We start from the raw sequence: 17959 nt of genomic DNA, 5'->3' as shown, positions 1-17959 counted from the left end.
TGCAGGAGGATGGGAGTACCAGGAAGGGGGGGAGAAGTGCAGGCGGGATGCAGGGACCAGGGAGGGATGAGGGGAAGAGGTGGAGGTGTCACCTGTTGGGGAGGTCGGGGGAGTCTTGCACCTGCGGGAACACATTTGGGAGTGGTATCTGGGATCTGGGATAAGGGAGGAATAGAAAAGACAAGAAAAAAAGAAAGGATGGTATAAAAGGAGAATAAAAGCAAAGGTACAAGAAAAAAGGAGGGCAAAAAACCAAGAAACAAATGAGACAAGGAAAAAAGGAGGAAGGAAAAGATGAGAAAAAAGACAAAAAGGAGGGAAAGAGGCCCCACCACCCTTTTCCTAGTTTGGTTTGGTGGTTTTTTTTGCCTTTGTTTTTTCCTTTGTTTTTGGGAGGTTTTTTTTTTTGGGGGGGGGGGGGGGTATTTTGGTGTGGGGTGGTTTTTTTGGTTTTTTTTTTGTTTTGTTTTTTTTTTTTTTTTTTTTGCTTGTTTTCCCCCTTTTCCCCTGGCATTCCCATCCCCTCCCTTATCGCAGCTCCCGGGTACCGCTCCCAGTCGTGGTCCCGGCGGTGCAAGGCCCCCTCCCCTCCGCAGGTGAATCGGGGCCTTTGTGGTGTTTCCAGGCCGCTGCAGCTCCCTGGGTTCCGAGGTGTGGGAGCGATAGGGCTGGGGACGCGGTGAGGCTGATGGCATCGCGGCTGGTGGCGGCTTGGGCCGAGGACAGGCTCCGGGGCGGACAGGGCCCAGGGCAAGGGACGGGAGCCCACGGCGGGGCTGGGGCTGACGTACGCAGCGGTGTTAGGGACCAGGGCCTCGGGGTGACGGGGATCCCCCCGCTGCCTGTGGGGCCGGGGAGCGGCGGGCCGGTTCCGGCCGGGCCGCCCGGGGGCGGAGCCGGCCGGGCCGGAGTGCGGGGTCTGCGGTGAGCGAGGCCGGGGTCGGGGGGCCGGGGGGCCGGGGGGAGGCCTGTGACCCCCGAGACTCCGCAGGGACGGTGGGGCTGCGCCCCCCGGGCCGAGGGGGCGGTGGGGCCGGTCTGAGGGTGACCCAAAGGCTCCGTGGGGGCTGTGGGGCCTGTGCGGGGGATGCTGCCCTCACGCCTCGGGCCTGGCGGGCTGGCGGGCCCATGTGGGGTGTGTTATCGCCCTCAAATCCTGTAGGGGATGCAGAGTGTGAAGGGTCAGTGTGGGCTGTGCTGCCCCCACCCCCCAAAAAAAACCATAATCCCCAATTCCATAGGAGCTGTGGGGTGTTACTCCCCCTTCCCAGGTTCCTCCAGGGGCACATATGGGATCCCTTTCCCTGCCCCTGTTCTGTGTGTCCCAAATCTCCTGTAATTCCCCTTTCCACCTGTTTGTGTCTCCAGGATTTTTCCCAGGACCTTCGAGCACCAGTTCTCCCCAGTTTGAGGGTGTCCCCCCAGCCATGACACCCCCCAGGGTATGTGACACCACAGGGACCCTCTGTGCCACCAGCCTGCCCCTCATGGGTCACCTCCAAATCCCCTCTTTTTCCTCCTTCTTCTTCTCTCCCCCAGCTACATTTTAAACCAAATTTGCTTTTTTTTCCCCTTCTTTTTTTTTAGGAAATAAAATTTCTTAACCCCACCTCTCAGAAAGGGAGGGGGGATCCCAATTTGAAGGCCAAAGTATTGGAATCCCAGTGTCTCAGGGTACCCCCTGACTCTGGAGGTGAGGGTGGAAAGGGCTGATGAGGGGGTCTCCCCAGATCCCACTGAGCCCCCTCAGGCCTATCTTTCCCAGCTGATCCCACTGGATCTGGGTTAATCCCACTGGATCTGTGTCTCTGAGGGAGAGAAAACCCAGTGCCCAATCCTGCCAGGGTGCTGATCCCCCAGAACCAAGTTGATTCCCCTACCTCCAGGCTGATCCAGGTCCACACAGTCATCAAAATGTGCCACCATCTTATCTCAGCTAAAATTCCTTTATTCCTTGCCATTATTGAAAACCCGTACATCACAGGTGGGTTTTGGGCTGTATCCACCCACACTTCACATTCCCAGACGCTCCTTCCCATTTTTCTTTCCTCCCTCAGATTCAAACATGGATCAGCCACTCGGGCCCAAAGCTGGAAGTTTTCATCCCATTCCTGGGCAAATACCACCGCCCAGTTTCGGGGCGCTGCTGCCAGACCTGCACCCCCAGGAGCTGGGTAGGAGAGTCTGGGATCCTGAATCCTGGGATGCCGAGGATCCGGACTAGCAGGGATTGATCCCGTTTTTCCTGCCAGGATGGATTCTATCCTGAGGATCTTGCTGCTCTTGGGTTCCGCGATGTCAGCCGTGTGAGGGAGACAGACACACGGTGAGGATGGATGAGCTCTGTGCAGAAAACACCTGGAAAACCACTTTGGCCCCCACATTTCACCAAAATGCCCATGGGAAATCCCTCTCCATCCTCCCTGGTTCTTCATTATTGCAAACCAAGCTCATTAATCAATTTTGGGAGGCTGGAAGTGGTGTCTCCGAGGGCTTGGGCTGTGCTTTAGAAATGGAATTGAGGATTGGGGGTCATGCCTTCATTTGTTTGAGCAAAAACAAATGGAATCTTGGTAGGAAGAATGTGGAGGTGGAGGGTTGTTCTTCTCTTTGGCTCTCAGGGAAAACAGCTACTTCCTCCTGGAAGGAAAAATACCAGGAAAGGCAAAATTGTGGTTATCCTCCCTTTTCCTCTGGGCAGGAGCTGCCACAGAGCCATTTCCAGCTATTTTCATTTTTGAGGTGCCAGATTGCTTTTGCTCCATTCCCCTTTAGGGAGGAATCCCTAGATTATCCGTTTTTTTGCCTTTTTTTTTTTTTTTCTTTTTTTTTTTTTTTTTTTTTTTCTTTTTTTCTTCCCAAATCAGATTATTATCCTCCATTCAGTTCCAAATGTTCCCAGTGTCAGCTTTGAAACACTTGGAAGAATCCATTCTTCCAAGATCACAGGGAATGCAGTTCCCTCTCCAGCCCTTCCTGCACACTCTGGGATGTCCCAAAGCTCCCTTCCAGCCTGCCCTCAGTGCAGATTTAGGGATAGGTTGGGAAATTCCTGTGATTTGGGAATCCCAGGTTTGAATCCCAGATTTCCTTCCTGCTGGGCAGCCTGAAACATCCATTCACCAGTGCCTCAACATTTCCAGCTGTGAAATGGGGAGAAATGTCCTGAATCTGGCAAAGAGGCCGTCTGGGGGGCTCTGATCCTGGTAGAAAAGCCCCCCCAGACATCCCACCAGGATGTCACTGTGTGTCCCCTCCAGGTTCCGGGGCTGGCTGGTCCGGAGGGTCTGTGGATTCCTTGCAGCCTGGGAATGGAAAATTCCAGCGGAGACCCCCAGGGAGCTCCTAGTGCGGATCTGCAGCAGCAGGAGGTGGGTGGGAGCTGCTGGGACCATCCCAGGATCATCCTCGCCCAGGAGGGGCCCAATCCTGGGGATCCTGTTTTGTCCCTGGATCCCAGGCCAGTGTCATCCTGGAATCCACCGAGGCTCTCTGGACCCCAACACGTGGATGCTGGGGTGCTCCCCCCTCCCATGCTCTCTCCGCAGGGTGCAGGATGCTACCTCTGGCCAGGACCCTAGATCCGGATGGGATGAGGGATCCCAGCGGTGCTGGAAGGAGGAGATCTGCCGGATCCTGGGGGAAATCCAGGCCCCGCTCTCCCCTCTGCTGCTGAGGTACAGATCTTTTGGGGAAATATTCTGGGATTCTCTGAGGGATGGATACAGATACTTTTGGAGATATTTTGGGATTTTGGCAGGATGCACGTGGATCCCTTGAGTGGTTTTCTGGGATCCTTTTGGGAGATGTGCTGGCATACTTTGGGGGATATTTTGGGATCCTTTGGGAGCTGCACACAGATCCTTTGGCTGGCTGCCCTTAGGGTCCTCTGTAGCTCCTGCGCCATTCCCCCAATTCTTTTTGAGGAGCTGGAGTGGCAAAATCCAAACCCTGCAGGAAGGAGGGAAGCAGAGAAAACTTTCCCTTTCCTTTTCCATTTCCCATCCCAGCACTGACAACTGGGAATCCAGGGCTGCATTGCTTGTCTGATCCAGTAGGAATAAAGAGTACTTTTGAGCCATTAAACGGAAGGTATTCCCAAGGGAATAAGACATTCCTAATGGAATAAGAGCATTTTGGGATCCCAAGATGGGACAGGAAGATGGAGGGAATGCAGGATTCTCAATGGCATCTCTGGTTGCCAGTGGAAAGGAGGATGTCTCATCACATGTAACCTTTCCCATGTGATAAAAGTGAGAATTTTGAGCAGGGGTGGGCTGGTGAAACTGAGGCAGGGAGAGTTTTGGGGGTTTGGGGAAGCTCCATCCATGGCAGAGTTTCTCATTCCCAGTTTTCCCACAGGCTGTGCCACTGGCTGCTCCCCAAGCTCTTGACGCGTCTGTTCCTGAGCGTGCAGCTGCACTGGGGGCAGCTGGAGATGGTGCTGCGAGCTGCCAGGACGGTACGGAGCCCCACCAGAGTCTGGCTGGGCTCTCTCAGCCCCTGGAACGCTGGGAATTCACCCCAGGATCCCTTGCTTGCAGCCTGAGGTGCCGCTGGTGTTCCTGTGCAGCCACCAGTCCCAGGTGGATGGGATGCTCCTGTCTTTTGTCCTCCTCTCCCAGGGGATCGGGCCGCCCAGGGTGACGGTGGGCGCCTGGCCCAGCCCTTTCCTCCGGTAAGGCAGCGCTGTGGGATGTTTCCAGAGGATCCAGGGGGATGCAGTCGTTGCCCACGGTGTCTTTCTCTCTCCAGATCTTTGCTCCAACGCCTGGGAGGGATTTTCCTGCCTTCAGGAATGGCACAGACATTGAGTGACCAGGATGAGGGGCTCACAGGGGCTGTGCTGGATGCGGTAGGTGCAGTTTGGGCTGAAAAATCTCTCTGGAGCGCTCGGGGAGGTGCTGGCAGCTCCCAGTACTCCCAGTCTTTCCCCAGTACATCCAGGAGGTGCTGAAGAGCCGCCAGCCCCTCATCCTCTTCCTGGAGGAGCCCCTGGCTTCCCTGCAGCTGGCAGACCCTGCCCGGTGCTGGCTGCTCCGCGTGCTTCGGGCGCTGCGGGATGGAGCTGTGCCCGACATCCTTGTCGTCCCAGTGGGAATTGCCTATGACATGGCTCCTGGCAGAGTGGAGCAGGATGGAGCGGTGAGAGGGGGTCAGGGGGATCACCAGTGTTCCCCCAAATCACTGGCACTGTCCCTGGGGATCAGTGTTCTCCAAAACCTCTAGGAAGCACTGTTCCCCTAAATCTCTGTGAAGATCCCTAGGGAGAAGCATCACCCCAGATCTCTGGGAGCATCTCTGGGGAGTGGCATCCCCCCATATCTGCCATTAATACCCCAATGCCATCTCTTGTCAGCCCCTCGGGATTGGCACGTGTCTCTGGGCAGCATTCCAGTCCCTGTGCTGGCACCGTGGATGTGCCCAGGTGGATTTCTCTCAGCCCTTCTCCTTACGGGTACGGCAGCTGTGGATCCCCCTGGATCCATCCCAGCACTGGGAGACTATTCCTGGGATGTTGGTGGGGTTTGAGGTATCTGGGGGGATTGAGTGAATCCATTCTGGGGAAATCTGTGCTCCTCCCAGCCCTGGGATCAAATGAGCTCATGGTGCTGAAGGCTGTGAGCACCCACAGGCTCCTACATCCTCATTCCCAGGAATTTGTGGACAACAACCTCGTTGGGCCCGTCCTCACAGGGAATCGTCCAGAGCAGCTGCTGCTTCCCGCCATCCTGGACAGGCGGTGAGGAGCTGAGCCTCGGGCAGTGTTTCCCCTTGAATCTCTGCTCCTGGCTTCTCTCCTCACCCCTCTCATCCTGACTTCCCAGCCCACTGGATGTTGGGAATGTGGGGACTTTGAGTCCCACTTTGGGGACTGAAGAGGAGATTTTGGTGATGGCGCTGGGACTGCACGCACTGAGTGGTGAGGGGGCCAGGGGGTCCCTACATCCCTTGGGATAGCATTCCCTGCTCTGGAATGGGGTGGAGGTTCATCCCCCCAGATAACAAATCCCTCTCTCCCACTGCAGATTCCAGTGCCTGCTCTGCCATCACAGCTGTGGGAATCACTGCGTCGCTGCTACTCTACAGGCACCAGGAGGTGGGATAAGTTTTCCATCTTTCCCTTTCCTCAGAACAGCATTCCCAGCAGGACTCCCCCCTCCCCATAAGGCAGCAATGCCCAGTGGGAATCACCCTCCTTTCCCTGGGAGCAGCGTTGCAGTAGGAATCACCCTGCTTTAACCGGGAGTAGTAGTCCTAATGGGACTCACCCTTTCTCAGAGCAGCATTCCCCGTGGGAATCACCCCCTCTTTCCCTCAGAGCAGCACTCCCAGCAGAATCCCCCTGTGTTCCGCCAGGTCGTGCTGCTGCCCCGGCTGATGTGGGATTTCTCGGCACTGCTGGAGCAGCTCCTGCTGCGGGGCCGGGCCGTGGGGTTCTCGGGGCAGCTGCGGGCGCTGGTGGGACACAGCCTGCGGCAGCTGCGGCCACCCCTGGCTCTGCGCCTGCTGGGGCCCCCCAGGGCTGCTCTGGGGCCCCCTGAGGCCTCGGCCCGGGCGCGGCTGGGGCGGCTGGCAGGGGGTGTCCGGCACCACCTGGCTGGGGAGGCCGTGGGCGGTGAGTGGGGTCAGCGGGGAGTGGGGACGGGGTGACACTGGTGGCACCAGGGAACAGGGATGCCGTGGGAATCGGTGACACCAGGGCTTAGAGGCACTGGAGGAATTGGTGACACCGGGAATAGGTGATGGCTTCAGTTTGGAGAACACCGGGGTATTGTTTATATTGTGGGGGTCAATGACATTGGGATTTGGGACACCAGGAATCGGTGATGCCAGGGAGATTGGTGATATTGGGGGATTCAGTGTCACCAGGTTAAGTGGCGCTGGGGAAATTGGGGATGCAGGGGATTATTGACACTGGGGAATGGGGATGGGGGGAATTGGGGATGGCAGAGGTCAGGGACACTTGGGGAGTTGGGGACACTAGGGATTGGGGATACTGGGGTATTTGGCGACTCTAGGACTGGTGACACCCCTGTCCCATCAGCCTGTGCCATCCGTGCCCTGCTGCTGGAGGTGCTGCCAATCCTGGGGCCGCCTTCCAGCCTCACCAGGATCGTGCTGAGCCGGGACGAGCTGCTTCGCAAGATCCTAGAGCTGCTGCAGCTGCTGCCTCCGACCCTGCTGGGGCTCCAGGTGGGGACACGGGGTGGCCTGTCATCCCCACCACTTCTGGGGCTCCAGGTGGCGACACGGGTGGCCTGTCACCCTTTTTCCTGTGTCCCCAGCCCTGCCAGCCCAGTGACTGCCACAGCCTGGACATCCTGGACAAGCTCATCCTTGGGGGGCTGCTGGAGGAGGAGGAGGTGGGTGACAGCCCAAGACCTCTCCTGGGTCACAGAGGCAGGGTGGCTTCAAGGTGAGGTGACACCCTGTTGTCCCCATAGCCAGAGAGTGAGCGTGGGGGTTGTGACGTGGGCCCCCGGCACTTCTTGCGGGGACATTCCTTTGGGTCCTTCACTGATGACAGCGACAGTGACAGCGAGCGTGGGGTCTCCAAGAAGTGCTACAAGGTACTGGGGGGTTCCCCCACTGCCCCCTGGGCTGGGGGGAGGGTGGTCTCCCCCAAATCTGGCTGTGTATCCCCCACAGCTCAGCGAGCCCCAGGGCTTCCCTGGATTCCTCCTCTTCCTCTGCCGCCTCCTGAGCCCCATTCTGCACACCTATGACCGGGCTGTGCAATTCCTGGAGCGACCCCCCTGGCCCCAGCCTGGTAGGACCCCCCCAAAGCAGGGGCCCCCTTGGGACTCCCTGGGGCCACTGAGGCATGGCTGCAGCCCCCAGGACGTGGGATCTGATGTCCCTCCCCATTGCAGAGGCAGACTATGTGGAGGCACTGCTGGAATTCCTGGCCGAGGATGAGGATGGTGAGTCAAGGTGGGGAGGTCTTGCTTTTAGGGGTCGGTGACCCCCAAGCCAGGCTAAGGGCTCTTGAGAGGTGGCATTTTGGGGGTTCCCTCGGGTTCTTTCTCCCCACAGGGTATCCCGACAGGAGCCTGGCCCTGAGCTCCCTGCAGAGTTTCAAGTACATAGGGGTAACAACAGCTCCTCCATCCCCCCCAACATTTTGCTGCCCCCTCTCTTCCCTCCTGACCTCCCTGTTCCCCCCAGGTGCTGGAGGAGCTGCGGACCCCCACTGGACCGCTTCTGCAGCTCTCCCAGCCTTTTCAGTCTGCTTCCAACCGGGAGAAGCTGGGAGCCTTTATCCATCAGTTCACCCAGCTGTAGCCCCCCAAGACCCAATAAACAGGGCACAATGACCCAATGGCTCATGGATTTATTGACCCTGTTGGGGGGAGGTGGGATCTAGGGCGTCTCTCCACCATCAGACCACCCGGTTGCAAATGGTGCCCAGCTCTTCAATCTCACACTGCACCTCATCACCACGCTGCAAGGGGGGACACAGTGGCATCTGTCCCTAGTGAGGTCCCCACTGTGTCCCCACTCATGCCCCAGCCCCACCTGAGCCCCCATTTCCCCTCACCTTAAGGAAAACGGGTGGTTTCCGAAAGACACCCACTCCTGCAGGGGTCCCTGTCAGCAGGATGTCTCCAGGGACCAGTGTCACAAACCTGGGGGCACATGAGGTGTTAGCCATGGCCCCCTGGGCTTTGGGAGTCTGTCGTTCCCCCCACCATTCCTACCGGGACACCCAGGCAACAAGGGTGGGCACCCCAAAGATGAGGTGGCGGGTGTTGCTGTCCTGCATCCGGTGCCCGTTGACGCTGGAGCGGATCCACAGGTTGTGGACATCTGTGGGAGGTGACATGGGGGACATGGGCACAGTGCCACTGTGACCCCACCTTGGGGAAAAACATGGGGTAATGGGGAACATGGGGCTGTGGTGGCACCAGTGGCAGCTGAGAAAGTCGCCATCCCATCTCTGTCTTGTCCCTGTTGTGTTCTCATCCCATCTGTGTCCTGTCCCCATCCCATCACTGTCCTGTTCTTGTCCCATCCCTATTCTGTGCCCATTCCATCCCTGTCCCACCTGCTACCGCCTCCCTGGTGACAATGGCTGGACCCAGGGGACAGAAGGTGTCGAAGGTTTTCCCCAGCAGCCACTGCCGCCCGTTTCGCCGCATCTGCCAGTCCCGGGCGCTCACGTCGTTGGCCACCGTGAAGCCCAGCACGTGCTCCAGTGCCGCCCCTTCCTGGGGACAGCAGGAACCTGCTTACAGGGGGACACTCCCACAGACCCCCCAAAGTGAGGCAGGGGCCGGGGCAGGGGGTACCTCAATGTTTCGCCCCCTCTTCCCAATGACGGCAGCCAACTCCACCTCCCAGTCCAGCTCCTGTGGGGACAGAAGGGAAGCTGGGAGGGCCATTCCCCTGGGGAGCTGTGGGGGTCAGTACCGGGGTACCCACGCTGGTGTCCTGGGGGTGCACGATGTCATCAAAGGGCCCAGTGATGGCGCTGGGGAACTTGCTGAAGATGAGCGGCTCCTTGGGGACCTTCACACCCTGCTCCTGACAGTGGTCATGGTAGTTGAGCCCCACACAGATCACCTTCTCGGGGTCCCCCACAGGTGCCAGCAGCTGTGCAGATACCCGGAGCACCCGGTGCTGCCCCGACTCCAGTGCTCTGTGGGGACAGATCCACCCTTGGGATCACCCACACTTTAGGGCACCCATTTCTCAGGGGACACACTTTTGAGGGGTCATTCAGAAGGGACAACTATAGTTTAGGTACTCTCCTTTTGGGGATCTCCACAGTTGAGGGGACCCACTTGTAGGGGTCAGCCACTCTTGGAGGTCACGCATCATTGGGGGTTACCCATGAGTTGGAGTGCCCACCTTTTTGGGGAGCCAGCTGTTGGGGGTAACCATAACCCACTCTGGGGTCATCCAAAGCAGCATGCAGATTTGGGTGGCCACTCCTGTGGGGATCCATGAGGATATCCCCCTTCGGGGTTCCCTCTCCTTTTGGAAGACCCACCGCTGGAGGGGAGCCGGCTTTTGCAGCACCCACCTTTAGGACCCACCCTTAGCCTCACCCACCTCTGGGCGAGCGCCAGCCCGCGGGGGCCCATCTCCAGGAATTTCCGCATCGATCGGGGCAGCTCCGGCTCCGCCGCGTTCAGATCCACCAGGTCCCCCCCAGGCGCCTCCTCCAGCCCGAGCCTGGGCGTCCCGCCCGCGGCCCCCCGGAACCGCACCAGCCGCAGCGCCGTGCGCATCCCCTGCGGCAGCGGAGCTCGGGATCCCGCCGGAGGGGCCCGGGACAGATCCGCCTCCAGATGAATCCCGGCACCCGGGGGATCCCTCCCCCCCATTCCACCTAGACCCGACCCCGACGGATCCCACGCAACCCCAGGGCTCGAGGGTCGCTCCCCCAAGCCCACAGCGTCGCGATCCCCAGAATCCCCCCAGTCTCAGGGGATGCCGTCCTGATCCCGCATGGCTGCGATCCCTGAGGACATTCCCCCCACCCCGATTCCGCTCAGCCCAATCGTAGGGATTCCCCATATCCTGCACAAACCCAGACCAGGGGGATTCCGCCACATTTTTCGCCCACTCAGTTCGATCCCAAGGAATCCCCCGATTCCGTGGGATTCTCCACCGACCCCACATTCCCCTCACCCCGAGTTCCGCACAGTCCCGATACCGCACAGCTCCGATCCCAGGGATCCCCAAATTTATCCCACACAGCCTCGATCCTGGGAATGCCCCCGATCCAAGGGGTGTCCCCCCCAGCCCCGACCCAGGGGATTCCCCCATTCCCAGGGACCTCCCCCCATCCCGGGGTCCCGGGGGTCTCACACACGGCTGTTCCCCCGCTCCGCTAGGGGGCGCTGCGGGCCCCGGCACCACCCACATCACGTGTCACCCCGCCTGCCAGGAGGTCTCCGCGCCGAGACCCCGCCTCCTTCAAGCCGCCCAATGGGAGCGTGAAGAGGGTGTGGCCAAACATCCAACGAGAGCCAATGAGAGGAGAGGGCTGAGGGGCGTAGCCACGGGAATGGGAACGGGATAGGGAGTGGGGCAGGCACAGAAGTTGGGACTGCTAGCCGGACGGGGGCTGGAAGAGGCACGGGGAATAGGACTGGGAGCGGAACAGGAGCTGGTCGAGGGGACTGGAACACAGGCAGGGACAGAGAGCAGGATAGGGACCGGGACACTGCGCGTCTCTCACGCCCCTTTTGACTTCGTTTCACCCCTAAATCGTCACTATTTGGTTTATTTATAAAATCCGCCCCTCTCCGCGCTCTTGGGAGAAGGTGTTTCATGGTGGGTCCCCTGAGTGTTGGGAGGAGGAAGGACTGTGTGCTTTTGGTTAGTGTCTGGGGGCTGCATTTCATGGTTGCGACATGGAGACCCCCACCCAGAGGGCCCCCACATCCCGGGGGTCCCTGCCCTGGGGGATGCCATCTCCGAGGGTCCTCATGCCCCAGGCAGTCCCCATGTCCCGGGGGCCCCCACCCCAGGGGACCCTGGGGTCGGGTTTGTGCTGTGTCAGGTCCCTGCACCGCCGAGGGGGGGAGTCGGTGTAGAGGGGAGGCTCAGCCCCCCAAAATGGGTCTGTCTGGCAGGTGGCGGCACCGTGCCCAGGGGGCTCTGGTGGACACGTCATCCTTGTCCTGTCCCATCTCCAGGATCCACATGCTGGATTTCTCCTGACTCTGAACTTCTTGTTTGTCTGAAATAGTAAAAAAATCTCCGGGGCGGGACAGGGTTTAGAGCACGTTGTGGAAGATCTGCATGGAGCTCATGATGTCGTTGTCCTGGGAAGGAGAGACCAGAGACCCCGTGTCCCCCTCCTCCCACTTCCCTCCTCCCAGCTCTCCTTGTCACCCTTTCACCATCTCCCTTGTCTTCCCCTCATCCTGTCCCCATCTCCTGTCCCCACCCCCTGTACCCTGCATCCCACACTTCCCATCACAATCCTGCTCTCTGCCCCGCATCCCTCTCCCAGCTCTGACTCCTGTGCCTCTCCTCCCGTCCCTCCTCTCCTGTCCCACTCCCATCCCTCCCGGGGTGACCCTTTTGTCCTTCTCTCTCCTGATGTCCGCAGCACGTCATTGTGGGATAGAACAAGGAGGAGGAGGAGGATGGTGCACCACAGAGCCCCTCACCTCCTGGCACGTGGCCAGGAACTCCTCGAAGGTCACCACGCCGTCCCTGTTCCTGTCCATCTTCTGCAAGGGAGTGGCCAGGGCTCAGCGGGGCCACCCCTGGCCGCAGAGCGGCCCCACGAGGTGACAGTGGGGGCAGCCTCACCTGGAAGAACAGCTCCACGTGCTGGGCCGGCACGCTGGTCCCCAGGGCGGGCTCAGTGCAGCGGCCCATCATGGCATAGATGGATTTCATGATCTCCAGCATGTCCTAGGGGACACAGGGCGCTGGCAGGACCCCGTCTGGGTGTCCCCATGCCACCAGCCCCCCAGTGTTCCCCACTGTCACCTCCTTGGTGACACAGCCGTCCTTATTCACGTCGTAGAGGTCAAACGTCCACTTCAGCTTCTGCTGCTCCGTCCCCCGCAGCAGCACCGAGAGCCCCACTGCGAAATCCTGACAGAGGGGTCCTGGCCATGAGCGGGGCGGGACCCTCACCCCTGCCCCTCCCTGCTGCTGCCACATCGATCCCTGGGCGCCCGAGGGATTTCATTCCCTATTGATCCTGTTATTTTTACCCCCCACTGCCGCAGCGCCCGGTGCGCCCGGCACCCGCGAGGGAGAGTTGGCCACAGCCTGGGAGGGGGAAGAGGAGGGGGAAGATGTGATGAATCACGGTGCTGGCACAGCCATTCCCACCAGGAATTCCCACCTGGAAGCAGAGAGCCCCGTTGCGGTCGGCGTCGAAGGCGTCGAACAAGAAGTGGGCATAGGAGCTGGCGTCTGCAGGGGAAGGGGGACGGTGACTCCCCCGGGACTGGGATCAGGAGTTTTTCTGGATGGGCCCCCCCAGACCCTCCTGCTGGGTTTGGGCACTCCCGACTCACCGCCTTGAGGGAAGAACCGCGAGTAGATGAGTGTGAAGGTTTCCTCATCCACAAGGCCACTGGGACATTCCTGGGAAGGGGGGCGGTGCCAGTGACCCCAAAGAAAAGCAGGGACCAATGGATTTGGGGGGTCGGGGCAACGAACCCCCATACTCACGTTCTTGAAGCCACGGTAGAGGGATTGAAGCTCCGTCTTGGTGAACTTGGTCCGAGCCAGCAGCTGTTCCAGCTCCTCGGGTTGGTGCCGGATTGTCGGGAGCTCCACGTCGGCATCACCACTGTCTGCCAGGAGAGACCCCCGGGCAAGGATCCCCCTTAAGAACACCCCCTCCACTCCTAAACCCACCCCCATCCCCCTAAAACTACTGCTCAGCTCCTCAGCAGACCCCGAATCTCCCTCAGGACCCTGGAACACCACAGGTGTTGCATCCCAAGGGGTTTCCCACATTCCCAAGGCACCGAACATTCCTCAGCTGCCTCTTTGCCACTGCTGCTCCAGCCCGGCCCAGCAGAAGGTAATTAATAAATGATGGTTCATTAATAATTTCAGCCTGGGAAGCCCCTGTGGGGCCGCTCAGCACAGAGGGGTGTCAGCAATTTTGGGATGGGGTTCGGAGCCTGTAAAATTCCCAGGCACTGTCAGAGGGGGGTGAACCCCCAGCTCCTGCTGTGAGGGGTCTCAGAGGACTCGGGGGTCCCTGATGTCCCAACACAGGCAGTACTGGGGGACAGTGGGGGAGTGGGGGACCTCTGAGGGGAGGTTCAAGGGCTGATGCAGGACTTGGGTCTCCCTGTGTCCCACCTCAGGAGGTTTTGGGGGTCACTGTGGAGTCGAGGCTCCCCCAGCACCCCACCTCGGGGGGCTTGTTGGGGGTCAGCACCAGCTCCGAGCCCTCTTGGCCCACCTTGGGAAGGTTTGGGGGTTACTGGGGGTCCCCATTATCTGCTCCTGGGAGTTAACAGGGCATGGGAACCCTGGGAGGAGCGGGAAATCTCTGGGGTGAGGGTGCCCACCCTCCCAGGTTTTTGGGGGGCCGCTGGCAGCACAGCCCCTTGGGGAAAGTTGGAGCATGGCTGGGCCATGACACTGCTGGGGAGGGGTTGGGGGCCCTGCCCGCTCACCCCCACAGTCCCAAAACCTCAGCCATCACCCCAAACCCTCCTGAGGAGGAACCCCAAAACCAGCCAGTTCTACTCCACAGGGACCAATTAGAGGCCAACAGATCATTAGGGAGGAGGGACAGGGACACCCCGAGATGGGGGGGGGGGGTGAGAATTAATTTAATTAAATAATTAGGATTAATTAAGGTTAAGGGAGGGGTACCTTCTACAGAGATGGGCTCCAAGATGCCGAACTGCTTGAGGACAGCAATGAAGAGGAGGATGACAACGGCCACGGCGCACAGCTCCATGCCCTGGATGCCCATGGCCCCTGGGGGGGGATTGGGGGCTCCCCCCCCAAAGCCTGCGGGGGTGCGGGCGCTGGGTGCTGTGGGAGCGCGGGGCGGGTACTGCGCCTGCCGCCCGCCCGTGTCCGGCTGTCCTGCCCTCCTCCTCCTCCTCCTCCTCCTCCCTTGGCACGCGCCCACCCCCTGCCCCCCCCCCCCCCCCCGTCCGCCCCGGCGTTGCTTTCCCATATTTTATTTTCAGTTTCCCAAAGAAAGTTGGGGGTTGGGTGGGCAGGGGCGCTACCCTCGCTCCTCGCAGCACCCGTGGATGCTGGGTTCACAACCGGGGGCATCAAACCAGAGTGGGCCTCAAAATTAGGTGAAAAAAAGGTTGCTTTGCCCCCCCACGTCCGGTGGGATCGATGGGATCAATAGGGATGAGTAAGCAGCGAGGGGAGGGGAAACTGAGGCAGAGAAGGCGGGGGGACTGTCCCTGTTCCGCCAGAGCTGTCCCCACCCCCTCTGTGGGTGTCCCATAGTCCTGAGGACGCTGGCCCTGTTCTCCGAGGACCGTCCCTGTCCCCCCGGGGCTGTCCCTGTGCCGCTAGTAGTGTCATCTTCCCCCGTGGCCATCTGCAGCCATTGCCACAGGGATGTCACTCCGCAGTGTCCTGGGCTGGTCTTGTCCCCAGGTCCGCAGGGACACTGGCCCTGTACCCCCGGGGTGTCATGTCCCCAAGGCCCCAGAGTAATCTGTCTCCATCCCTCAGGAGGTTTCATCGTCCCCATCATTCCAGGGGTGTCCCATCCTGATGATCCCAGGGACATCATCCCTGTCCCCCATGCGGTGTCCCTGTCACCTCCAGGGTATCCCCGGCTCCCCCCCAGTCCCAAGGTGTTTCATCCCCACGGCCCCTAGGGACGTTGTCCCTGCCCCCCTGGGGGCTGTCCCCGTTGTCCCGGGGGCTGCGCTGTTTCCATCGGCCCCGGGATATTGTCCCTGTTCCCCCAGGAGTGCTCCACTGTCCCCAGGGTAATTCCATACCCAGGCCTCGGGGGACATTGTCGCCCTTGAGCCCCAAGGGCTGTCCCTATCCCGTCAGGGGTGTCCCTGTTCCCACGGGGATCCCATCTCCCATCCAAAATCTCAGCCTCGCCCTCCCCGCCCACCGTGACCACCGGGCCCGCAGTGGGGGCGGGGCCAGAACGGGGGCGGGACTCTCGTTTGTGGGCGTGGTAAAGGGGGCGGAGCTCCGACCAGCGGCGCGCGGTTCCATCGCTCGGCCCCACCGCCCCGCCCAGCGTCACTTCCGCTTCCGCCCGTGCCGGAAGTGCCGCCACTCTCGCCGCCATGGCCTCAAGGTTACTGCGGGTGAGCGTGGCCCTGCGGCTCTTGCCTGCGGCTTCTGCTCGCGCCGTGCCCGCCCGCCACCTCGGCGTGCCCGGTGAGCCAGGACCGGGGAAGCGGGGAAACGGGGAGGGAGCAGGGGAGGAACGAGCGGGACCGGGGGGGGATTGGGGCGGGGTGTCTGCACCCCCAGTGTGACGGCGCCCCACAGGGAACCTGGCCAGCGATGAGGAACAGGCGACCGGGATGGAGCGGAAGGTGATGGAGGCCGTGAACAAGGGTTTGGTGAGTGCCGGGGGTTGGGGAACCTCGGGAGCATCTGAGGGGTAAGGGCTGAGAAGAGCTGGGGATCCCAGAGGGTTTGGGGAGTGCTCGGGTGGTGGCGGCGTTTTCTGGGAGGGAGTGTTTCAGAGTTTTGGTGTCCTTGGAGGGTTGCAGAGTCTAAGGTAGGAGAGTTCTTTGGAGGGTCTGAGGGTCTCAGAGTTGGAGGAATCTCAGGCACAGGGTGTCTTGGGGGTGGAACTGGGCACCGCCAGGGTGGGGTGGTCAGTTTGGGGTTTTCGGGGACAGGCTGCCCTTAGGGGCGGTTGTGGGTCTGAGGCACGGAGCGGCAGGTTGGGATTCTGGGGCGCTCACAGTCCGGGGGTGTCCCCGCTCACCCCTTGCCCATAGGATCCGTACAGCATGTTCCGGCCCAAGCGCTACGCGGGCACCAAGGAGGACCCGAACCTCGTCCCCTCCATCACCAACAAGCGCATTGTGGGCTGCGTCTGTAAGTGCCCCACATCCCTGTCTGTGTGTCTTTCCTGCCCGTGTCCTTATGTCCATCCCCATGTCCATGTGTCTGTCCTTTTCCTGTCAGTGTGTCCTTTCCCGTGTCTGTCCTGTCCACGTGTCCATCCTTGCATCCATGTCTGTTCTATCCTGTCCATGTGTCCATCCTTGCATCCATGCCTGTTCGTGGTGTTCACGTGTCCATTCCTGTCCCTTGTACATTTGTCCATCCCCCATCCATCCCCTTCTGTCCTTGAGCTCTGTCCCACACTGTCCATGTCCACTGTTCCTCGCCCCCATGCCTGTCCCTCCCTGTCCTGCGCTGTCCCTGTCCCATGCTGTCCCTGTCCCCCCAGGTGAGGAGGACAACAGCTACGTGGTTTGGTTCTGGCTGCACAAGGGCGAGGCCCAGCGCTGCCCCTCCTGCGGTGCCCACTACAAACTGATCCCCCATGAGCTGCCCCACTGAGGGGGGCTGTGGGACCCTCCACCATCACCTCCCCAGGATCCCGGGACCTTGTTGAACCCCCCTGAATCACCCCAGATAAAGAGGTTGTGTGGAGAGCCTGACTATGTCTGTGCTGGGGGGGCCGTGGGGCAGGGGCATCAGGCCATGGGGGTGTCACTGTGAGTGGGGAGGGGACATGGGGGTCTGAGGGGGATGCCATGGCCTAGGAGCAGTATTTGAGGTGGGGGGGATCCCATTTCATTGTCCCTCTGCCCTGGGTCCAGCTGCAGGGGGGAAAGCCTAGTGGGTCCTGTTGCTGCTTTGTCCCCTGTGGGCTTCATTGCCCAGCCTGTGGGATGTCCCACCTCAAAAGAAGCCCCTGAGCACTGAGGGGGGTTGGGTTGGTCCCACAACCTCTTGGACAGATCACAGCCCTCCAGACACACAAAGTTGCCTCCCAGATCCCCCCTGGGGACCTTTTTGTCTCCTTGGACATATACTTGCCTCTCCTGTGGGTGATGCCTCTGTAGGCAGGAATCTCCTCCTGGAGGGTCCCAGGGTGCCAATCCTGCCAGGCACCTGTGGCTCCATCTTCCTCTGAGGGGACTTGGAAGGCCCCACGAGATGCCAAGAGATCCACATGAGACCTCAGGAGATGCCTGAAGGTTCTGAGGAGATCCAGGGAAGTCCCTGTTGGTTCCCATAAGATCCCCAGAGACCCTGCATGGTCCCAGGGTGTCCCTTAGAGGCTGACACATCCCTGACTTGAGGAGTCCCCGCAGACAGGTCATCCCATATTGGGGGGGAGGGGAATGTGGGTTCTGCCCTCCAGGCCCTGCTGAGGGGTCTGGGTGGGCTCAGGGAGCACCTGGAGGTTGCCCATCCGAAGGGTGGCCCCAAGTGCTACTGACTAGCCATGATGTCATCGATGATGTCATGGTAACTGGCCATGACGTCATGCATCATTGGCTGGAAGGGGTGGAGCTGTGAGCGTCAT

At 60.3% G+C, this 17959-nt stretch overlaps 4 protein-coding genes across 12 annotated transcripts; 2 read left to right on the top strand and 2 right to left on the bottom strand.

Moving 5' to 3' along the window:
* The first annotated feature begins 455 nt into the window (after window positions 1-455).
* LOC136302644 (glycerol-3-phosphate acyltransferase 2, mitochondrial-like) lies at window positions 456-8322 on the top strand. 5 transcript variants are annotated; one of them, XM_066206110.1, is made up of 22 exons: window positions 456-679; window positions 1369-1442; window positions 2058-2174; window positions 2253-2326; window positions 3261-3371; window positions 3549-3677; window positions 4363-4462; window positions 4545-4678; window positions 4756-4855; window positions 4939-5145; window positions 5360-5458; window positions 5658-5743; window positions 5829-5923; window positions 6030-6100; window positions 6361-6619; window positions 7049-7197; window positions 7290-7367; window positions 7449-7574; window positions 7654-7774; window positions 7878-7938; window positions 8041-8096; window positions 8173-8322. In XM_066206110.1, the coding sequence occupies exons 2-22, from the start codon at window positions 1428-1430 to the stop codon at window positions 8319-8321; spliced, it is 2337 nt and encodes a 778-aa protein (XP_066062207.1). In that variant the 5' UTR covers window positions 456-679; window positions 1369-1427; the 3' UTR covers window position 8322. The 5 variants fall into 5 exon arrangements, with proteins under 5 accessions (XP_066062207.1, XP_066062206.1, XP_066062205.1 ...); XM_066206109.1 differs by lacking the exon at window positions 456-679 and having other exon boundaries at window positions 1085-1442; window positions 7878-7928; XM_066206108.1 differs by lacking the exon at window positions 456-679 and having other exon boundaries at window positions 1085-1442.
* A 3-nt stretch (window positions 8323-8325) lies between these two features.
* LOC136302661 (fumarylacetoacetate hydrolase domain-containing protein 2-like) lies at window positions 8326-10907 on the bottom strand. 3 transcript variants are annotated; one of them, XM_066206139.1, is made up of 8 exons: window positions 10829-10907; window positions 10063-10244; window positions 9430-9646; window positions 9297-9356; window positions 9053-9215; window positions 8706-8814; window positions 8546-8633; window positions 8326-8449 (listed from the first exon to the last, which is right to left on the bottom strand). In XM_066206139.1, the coding sequence occupies exons 2-8, from the start codon at window positions 10239-10241 to the stop codon at window positions 8387-8389; spliced, it is 879 nt and encodes a 292-aa protein (XP_066062236.1). In that variant the 5' UTR covers window positions 10242-10244; window positions 10829-10907; the 3' UTR covers window positions 8326-8386. The 3 variants fall into 3 exon arrangements, with proteins under 3 accessions (XP_066062236.1, XP_066062235.1, XP_066062234.1); XM_066206138.1 differs by having other exon boundaries at window positions 10825-10865; XM_066206137.1 differs by lacking the exon at window positions 10829-10907 and having other exon boundaries at window positions 10063-10801.
* Window positions 10908-11213: 306 nt separating this feature from the next.
* On the bottom strand, window positions 11214-14510 carry LOC136302666 (calsenilin-like). Of its 3 annotated transcripts, XM_066206147.1 has the most exons (8): window positions 14329-14510; window positions 13162-13286; window positions 13005-13074; window positions 12830-12900; window positions 12466-12573; window positions 12283-12387; window positions 12138-12200; window positions 11214-11786 (listed from the first exon to the last, which is right to left on the bottom strand). In XM_066206147.1, the coding sequence occupies exons 1-8, from the start codon at window positions 14429-14431 to the stop codon at window positions 11739-11741; spliced, it is 693 nt and encodes a 230-aa protein (XP_066062244.1). In that variant the 5' UTR covers window positions 14432-14510; the 3' UTR covers window positions 11214-11738. The 3 variants fall into 3 exon arrangements, with proteins under 3 accessions (XP_066062244.1, XP_066062243.1, XP_066062245.1); XM_066206146.1 differs by lacking the exon at window positions 11214-11786 and having other exon boundaries at window positions 11927-12200; XM_066206148.1 differs by lacking the exons at window positions 11214-11786; window positions 12466-12573 and having other exon boundaries at window positions 11927-12200.
* A 1189-nt stretch (window positions 14511-15699) lies between these two features.
* Window positions 15700-17078, top strand: COX5B (cytochrome c oxidase subunit 5B). Its single transcript, XM_066206156.1, has 4 exons — window positions 15700-15837; window positions 15952-16025; window positions 16413-16512; window positions 16871-17078. Exons 1-4 carry the CDS (start codon window positions 15744-15746, stop codon window positions 16981-16983), a joined length of 381 nt encoding a protein of 126 aa, XP_066062253.1. The 5' UTR covers window positions 15700-15743; the 3' UTR covers window positions 16984-17078.
* The last annotated feature ends 881 nt before the right edge of the window (window positions 17079-17959 follow it).

This window comes from Chamaea fasciata, unplaced genomic scaffold (assembly GCF_029207755.1).
Source record: "Chamaea fasciata isolate MVZ Bird 193981 ecotype frontalis unplaced genomic scaffold, bChaFas1.0.hap1 SCAF_30, whole genome shotgun sequence".
Lineage (NCBI taxonomy): Eukaryota > Metazoa > Chordata > Aves > Passeriformes > Sylviidae > Chamaea > Chamaea fasciata.
Note: the sequence above shows the minus strand (reverse complement) of the source record. Positions and strands in the feature narration are given on the sequence as shown.